The sequence below is a fragment of the Pan paniscus genome, chromosome 6, assembly GCF_029289425.2.
Source record: "Pan paniscus chromosome 6, NHGRI_mPanPan1-v2.0_pri, whole genome shotgun sequence".
NCBI lineage: Eukaryota > Metazoa > Chordata > Mammalia > Primates > Hominidae > Pan > Pan paniscus.
In genome coordinates, this window is record NC_073255.2 from 33,781,057 (window position 1) to 33,789,076 (window position 8,020).

General features: G+C 51.3%; 1 protein-coding gene across 1 annotated transcript; it reads right to left on the reverse strand.

Annotated features, from left to right (window-relative positions):
- Positions 1–2,633: 2,633 nt before the first annotated feature.
- On the reverse strand, positions 2,634–8,020 carry TRIL (TLR4 interactor with leucine rich repeats). The gene has a single exon (XM_003807889.5). The coding sequence runs from the start codon at positions 7,309–7,311 to the stop codon at positions 4,876–4,878; it is 2,436 nt and encodes an 811-aa protein (XP_003807937.1). The 5' UTR covers positions 7,312–8,020; the 3' UTR covers positions 2,634–4,875.

Sequence of the window (8,020 nt, forward strand, 5' to 3'; positions counted from 1 at the left end):
TGGGTATTTGTTTTAATTTGTAATGATTTTAATTTCCTAAAGTAACAATCCTTAGAAGGACACAAGAGTTAGGAGAGAATGGAATAAGAGGATGGAGGCCACCATTCAAAGTGTGTTTCCACACACTTCAGTACCCATATACTAAGAGCCGAGTGGGAAATCAGCTGTGGGGTAAGAATTACTTAACCAAAAAAACTGTAATTTGGTAAACTGAAGCCTGCTACATGGCCACAGCTGGTCTTAATATGCAACAGGGCTGTCCTGTCGGCATTAACTATGGCACAGAGCTAGCATTATAAAGCTTTCATTAGTTTGAAAGAAACTGTGTGGATTTACATAGTTGAAAGATGCTGTTGCTTGAAATACTGGGGCATGACAATTTATTTCCCTCTAGCATCTGATACCATTTCACAGCCAAGTTATAAAGCCACTCACAGTTCTGTGTCAATTAGAAATCTCACCACCTGTAACTTAAAAATCTTTCCAACAGTTGTAATGGAATATTTAGGTACTCCGCCCTAAGATAAAGCAAGTAGGTATCAGGAAACTATATGTTCTTTCCTAATTATTTCAGTAATTAAAATAGTTAAGCATAATCGCCAAATACCTCCGTCTCCCCATGCAAAATGAAAAGAATACTATTTGCCACATGACTGAAAAGGATGAAGTGACTTGAAATCCCTAGGAAAAAAAGTATTTGTGCATGCAAAGTATTGTTTTAAGTAAACTAAGTAAAGGGACACTTGAAGATACTATCTATAAGTTAATGGGAAGGCAAATTGCCAAGGCAATCCTAAGCAAAAAGAACCAAGGTGGAGGCATCACGTTACCCGACTTTGCACTATGCAAGGCTACAGTAACCAAAACAGCATGGCACTGGTACAACAAAGGGCACATAGACAAATGGAACAGAATAGAGAGCTAAGAAATAAGGCTGCACATCTACAACTATCTGATCTTTGACAAAGCTGACAAAAACAAGCAAGGGAGGAAAGACTCCCTATTCAATAAATGGTGCTGGGATAACCAGCTAGCCGTATGCAGAAGATTGAAACTGGACCCCTTCCTTATGCCATACATAAAAATCTACTCAAGATGGATTGAAGACTGAGATGTAAAACCCAAAACTATAAAATGCTGGAAGATAACCTAAGCAATACCATCCCATACATAGGCGTGGGCACAGATTTCATGACAAAGACACCAAAAACAACGGCAACAAAAGCAAAAATTGATAAGTGGGATCTAATTAAACTTAAGAGCTGCTGTACAGCAAAAGAAACTATCAACAGAGTCAACAGACAAGCTACCATTGAATGGGAGAAAATATTTGCAAACTGTGCATCTGACAAAGCATCTATAAGGAAATTAAATTTACAAGAGAAAAACAACCCCATTAAAAAGTGGGCAAAGGACATGCACAGACACTTTTCAAAAGAATTACACAAATGTTTCAATTAACTAGAAAAAGAGGAGGAGAAGGGTTACTATAATTCCATTACCTGAATCCTCTGATTGGTTATGGCTTAAGCAGAAATGCCTTGTCCCTGAAACTTCTTAATCAAACAATTTGTTGCCCTGTGTAAAGAATACTACTACCACTGCTACATCTCATATTTACTGAACATCTGTGGTGTAGCTGGTGTTGTTGAGTGCTACTTACCCATTTATGCCTCACAATAGCACTGTGCAATCAGGATTCTTAGGCTGCTCATTTTAACTGATAAGGAAGCTGAGGTAGAGATTAGGTAAAAAGAATGAATGCAACCCTCTAATGACTAAGTGCCTTCATCACTTCCTTACCATCATTCCCAACTTTCATGATGCTATACTTTCTGAGGATGGTGACAATATTGATACTAGGCCATGGTCTGGAATTGGGAATAAACTTCCAGCACTAATATGCTTCATCACCATTTACCTTCCAGTCTTATAAGAACAGGAGGGAGTGGTTAAACACAAATAACAGGCAATTCAGTTCTCTCTTTTAATGGTTTCATATATGTTGCTGTAGTTTTGGTGACAATCAGGTGTGTGACAATTTAGTGAAGGTGTTCTGATCACATGCTAATTATTTATTACCTGGTAGCCCTGCAAAATCCCCTGCATTATGGAAGCAGTAATCCCATTGGTTGACCTGAAGGTCCCACAACATTACAGACTGGCCAGTGGCTCTTTCACTGAATACTCCTAACTCATACCAAGTTTATTCTTTTTTCCTTAGGAATGTTATCTTTTCATAAGCTGTGTAGTGGCAAAAATCAAAAATTACTTCCAGCTCAAGATAATTCCTTCATATTTTTGATCATGAGAGCCAAAGGGCTTGACTTTTCATCAGTTTCCTTTAAACAGGCAATGCCTGCTGAGACCCGATCACCTGCACCTTGATGTCACTGGTGTCCAACAGCACTTTCATGCTGTGGCTGACTATCTGCTTTTAGAGCCATTTCATTGCGTCTTTGCACATAACATCACACATCCTTTTCTTAAAGTCCATACTCACCTATGAAAACGGAAATAAAAAACATTAAAAAGGACAGAAAGACATCAAACTTATGTTTCATTTCCATAAATGGAAACTGCATTGTGTCATTATGAAAGTGTATAAAATATTTGGAAACTCCAACAAATTATCTCTATTAGTGGGTTTATTGACATAACTGAACATAACAATGTATAACATTTATTCATCTCCCACTGAAAGACTTCCCAGTGAAACTAAAGTAGAACACAGATCCAGGCATTAGGCATTTTCAGTGATGTTCTATGGCTGAAAAGGTGGGTGGTGAGAAGAACCAGAGGCCTTGTCCATACTTGCAATGGGACTCAATATTACCCTGCTGGGCAAAAGAAATAGCTAGGAGATGCAATAGTGCTATGATTGAAAAAAGCCAGGAGCACAAAAGGTGCCAGATAGCTCACTGGTTGAAAATAAGAGCAAACAACACTACTGCTCTCATGTACCAGTATGCTCTGAATCTAAAATAAGCCCTGGCAGCAAACTAAGAATGACAGTCTATTTCCTGTGGTTTATTAAGTTTTGGCCCCGCAGACGAGACTGCCAGAAAAGCAGCTGTAGTTTTAAGTGGTCTGGACATTTACTCATTTGAACATAAACAACGATCAGCTCATTCAGATGGCTGGTTCCCTACTCAGTTGTTGAGAAGAGGGCAGGCATGGGTCAATCTAGGCAAAACATAAAAGGAGTGAACTGGGGTGAAAGACCCGGGGCTGTGATGGATTCCCTGAGTCACCAGGACCCTCAGGGGCTTAAGGCCCTAAACAGAAGATTCCACTGTCAGCCTTAGCACCATTGCAGTGACCTCCATGGTACTCCACTGCCAATAAATCCATAACCACTGTGACCATAACCACAGTGTACATTCTCTTAGTGACTGCATTTTTAGACCACACATAAAATTATTAATGTAAACCAAACCACTACACTTAGTGATAAACATGTACTTCATAAATAGCAGGGAATGAAAGTATCCCAAATAGTTGGAAACAACTGAACAAATAAAGGATCCTACCCCTAAGTTTAAAACAAAAACATTTAAAAGAAATACTGCAACTATTAACTAAAAGATTTAATAACACAGTAAGACACTCAGTTGGGGAGGGATTAATTGCAAAATATATCATTATTTCACAGTGAGGTTTAAGTACTCATAACAATCTTCTGGTTTTAGTAGAACAGATACCCACTGGTGTATTTTTTTCACATTTGTTTTCTATAATTTCTTCCCCTCTACTATTTCATATAAAGACACTAATGTGGTCAAACATTAAACTATCAATTGACAATCACCTTTTGCTTCCCTATTAGGAAATTACCTTCATTGCTTAACTGCAACTCAAGAGAATTAGGGCACAGTCAACCATGTCACTGATAAAAACATAAGAAGTACCGCATCACATTTATTCCAATCTAAACACACTGTCACAGATGTGGTAAGTGAACTGGAACGCTGGTGTTCCCCAGTGGGTCATCAGCTACATATACATCACATTCTTTTATCAAATCTGGCATTGAAATTTCCTTTTCCATATATAGGTTTAAAAAAATAAAATTAAAAAAGCCACAGGAGCAACCCTGACAGAGAAGTCTTGCATGCAGCCTTCTCCTGAGAAAGTATGTAATCTTAGTTATCCTCGAAGTCAGCAAGCGCTCTTGTACTGTTAATATTAAAAGGAACACAATAAAATGGCCCAGTCCAACTAAAACAGTCCTTGAGTCTATTGGTCAGTTCGTTAAATGTCAGAGCTTTTCACATTTTTGAAAAAAAGAAATGCGTCTCTTATTAAACTTTAAGGTATCCTGAATGCTCTATCAGCCAACATAAACGAGTTCCTTGGCGGGTGTGTTAAACTTTACCACCTGTTTACATCCCCCTTCTTGGCAGAGATCACCAAACCAGTGGAGTCCCTGGCCAAGCCTCCTTTGTAATGGTAATAAGTTCCTTCCTTAAATAGAAACAAAACTCTGTTTGACACTGAGCAAACAAAAAGCATGCACCCAAATATTTCTGGCCATGTTGGGGGCACAAGCACCCCCTTTCTACCCCCAAAGCCTGGCTTCTGCATTGCAGTGCTACAAAAGCCATTTGCATAGCTGTGTCAAAGCCTCCAAGCGAAGCCTCCGACCTCAGCATCCCACCATCCATTTGTCCCCTACTCTGGCTCTGACCACCAAGTACCATCCATTTACTTCTCGAGTATTGGGAATTGGGGGATGGTGCCCGAATTGGCCCTCTGTCCCCACTGGCCTCTCTGGCAAGTGCACAAAACGGCACTTCCCCTGAGGTGGGCTGGTGGGCCTCACGGAGAGGCGGCTCCTTAGGGCCAATGAGATGGTCTCTATATGCCCTGGACCTAGTCGGCAAATCGCTGCAGGAGATGGTCCTCCCGTCTCAGGCTGCCGCCCGCGCCGCCGCCCGCACTGTCCATGAAGCGGTCGCAGGGGAATTCGATGAGGTCCGCCTCACTGAGCGCGCACACGGTGGTGCGTGGCCGGTGCGACTGGAATCCCGAGAAGTCGGCGGACACGCCGGTGCCCATGGAGCGCAGGGGCCGTCGGGTGGAGTACATGTGCCGAACGTGGACCGGGGCCCCGCCCTTCCGCCTAGCCCGCAGTTTCCTACGCAGCCAGCGAGACGCCCAGGCCGCCAAGGCCAGGAGCACCAGCAGCGCGTTGACCGTCAGCAGGGCCAAGGTCAGCAGCTGGTAGTCGACGCCGCCCCGGCTCCCGGCCTCCGGTAGGGTGACCAGCCCCGCGCAGTGGTCCCGGGGAGCCACAGGGCAGACACGGCCCCCAAGCACGCCCTCCACGCACACCAGGTAGGGGGTGTCCCCGCGCAGCTCGCGCAGCGTGGCCGAGTCGCTGCTCTCAGGCAGGTAGACGAAGCGGTGGAACTTGGGCTGCTGGCCAAAGCGATCAAAGAGCAGGCGGAAGCGCGCGCCGCCCAGCGGCCGGGGACTGCGGTGCTCGCGCACGGCCCAGCGCACCGAGGCGCTGTCTGCGCCCACCGCCTCCACCGTCAGGTTGCACAGAATCAACTTGTTGAAGTCGCATGGGTCGGACACCAGCGGCGGCAGCCCGGCCCCACCGTCGGACTGGGCGGCACGCTCCTGGTGCTCCGTGCCCAGACGATGCTTCGTCGCGCGCTGCCAGGGGTCGCCGGCGGGCGATGGCGCAGAGCCAGGAGAGGCCGTTGGGGTGGGCTCCGCGAGGGCGGGATCTGCCCGAGTCGGACGGCCCCGCTGGGGCTTCTCGTGCAGGTCTAGGGACTGTGGAGCCGGGCCCGCGGCGGCAGCGACGGAAGGGCTGGGCTGCTGGAGGCCCGGGCCCCGCCGACTCAGCCTTAGGGCGCTGCGGTTGCCTACCAGCTCCCTGGCGGCCCCATCCCAGGCCACCCCAGCTAGAAATCGCCCCTGCTGCTGGAGCTGCGGCTGCGGCGGCAGCTCCTCCGCGAGACCTGCAGGTGGCGTCATCTCCTCCCTTGCGGCCGTGGGTAGGGGCTGCCGCCTGCGGTCAGCGGCCAGGGAAGCTGAGGGCGAGGGATCCGCGCAGGATCCATTTTGCAGCTGCTGGTCATCCAGGTAATCCAGGTATTTGCCTCGCAGGGCCGGGGGGTGGCGACACTGCACGAAGACAGTGAGGAGCCGGCCCTGCGAGTGCCAGTCGCCCATCCAGCGCTTCAGGCCTCGCAGCCGGCAGTCGCAGGTCCAGCCGTTGCCGTCTAGATCCAGCCGATAAAGGGCTGGGCTGGCGGCGAAGATGTCCCCGGATAGGGCGCTGAGCGCGTTGTTGCGCAGGCTGAGCTCGCGCAGCCGGCCCAGGTGGCCGAAGGTGGCCGGGTGCAGGGCGGACAGCTCATTGCCGCTCAGGTCCAGCGCCTCCAGGCTGTGCAGAGGCTCCAGCAGCGCAGTTGGCAGCTGGCTCAGCCGATTACCCTCCAGGCGCAGCTCGCGCAGGGCCTCCAAGCCCCAAAAGGCCTCAGGCGCGAGGTGCGTGAGCTGGTTGCCCCTGAGCGAGAGCAGGCCGAGACGTGGCAGGTGCTGGAAGATGCGCGGCCCGAGGTGCTGCAGGCTGTTGGCCGAGAGGATGAGGGAGGAGAGGGAGCGCAGCGGTGCGAAGGTGGCCGCGTGGCGCAGGGAGGGCTGTAGCTCGTTGGCAGAGAGGTTGAGGAAGCGCAGCTTGCCTAGCTGGGCGAAGGCATTCTTGCCCAGAAAGCGGATCCGGTTGGACTCCAGATGTAGGTAGAGCAGGTTGCTCAAGGGGGCGAAGACCGCGTCCGGCAGCGCCCCCAGGGCGTTCCCGTCCAGCCGCAGCTTGACTAGACTCTCCATGCCCTCGAAGGAGCCGCGGCTTAGGCGGCTGATCTCGTTCCCGTTGGCGTAGAGGATGCGCAGCTTGCGCAGCGGGGCCAGCGTGCCCGGGGCGAGCGCCTGCAAGAGGTTGTTCCCCAGGTACAGCTCTTCCAGCCGCGAGAGCTTCTCGAAGGTCTTGGGGTGCAGAGAGCGGATCTGGTTGTACTGCAGGTCCAGCCGTCTGAGCTGCCCCAGACGGTGGAAGTCGAAGGCCGTGATGTTGGTTATGAAGTTGCCGCCGAGGCTGTAGGTGAGCACGTCGTGGGGGCTCGGCAGCGAGCTGGTCTTGGGCACTACGCGGAGCCCCCTGTTGGTGCACAGGAGATGCTGGGGATGCTGGCAGTCGCAGCGCTCCGGGCACACGGGCTCGGCCAGCGGCGGGAGCGCGAGGCAGCCGCACACCACGAGCAGGAGGCGCAAGGCGCGGGCAGCCTCCATCGCCTCCCGCCCTGCGTGCAGCGGCCGGATCGTCCTCTTGGCCCGCCGGCTCTGTGTCTCCTCTGCATTCCCCTTAGCCTGGCCAGAGTCGCTAAATGGCCTCTTTCGGACTTCGCAGCGCCGTCCAGCCCCTCCTCCGTCCTTTGTCCGGAGGCCGGCCCGGGTCTCTGCAGGCGGGCTTCGCCCGGCCAAGTCAGGCGGCGCGGGGCGCTCTGCAGACCCCGGGTACTACTTGTTGCATTTCTGTATAAAACTGTTTCTCCGGGTGCGCGTCGGCGGGCGGGGGGAGGGAGCAAGACCCGGCGCTTTTTGTTTGCAGCTGAGTCCGGAGAGCTGGATTCCCTGGCGCGGATTCTCCCAGCCGAGTGGATTCCCCAGCTGCAGGCGGGAGCCGTTCCAAGAGCTTCGCGGGGCGCGGCTTGGCAGCAGAGCCCCGGCTGCTCGGCCCCCGCAGACGGCACCTTCTCGCTCGCGGTCCCGGACGGGGAGGGCGGCTCCAGTGCAATAGCTCGGGGAGCACGCGGGCTGCGTCCGGAAGGGACCCAAGTCTGCGAGCGGAGAGCAAACGGGGCGGAAATTCGTTCTTCCCACACTCTGCCCGCGGGGACGCAGGCGGAGAAAGAGGAGACGGCAGAGGGAGGACAGACCCCGGCAGGGGGAGGAGGAAACACTAAGTGGCTCTGCGTCTGGTCAGCCCGGGCCCGGGATG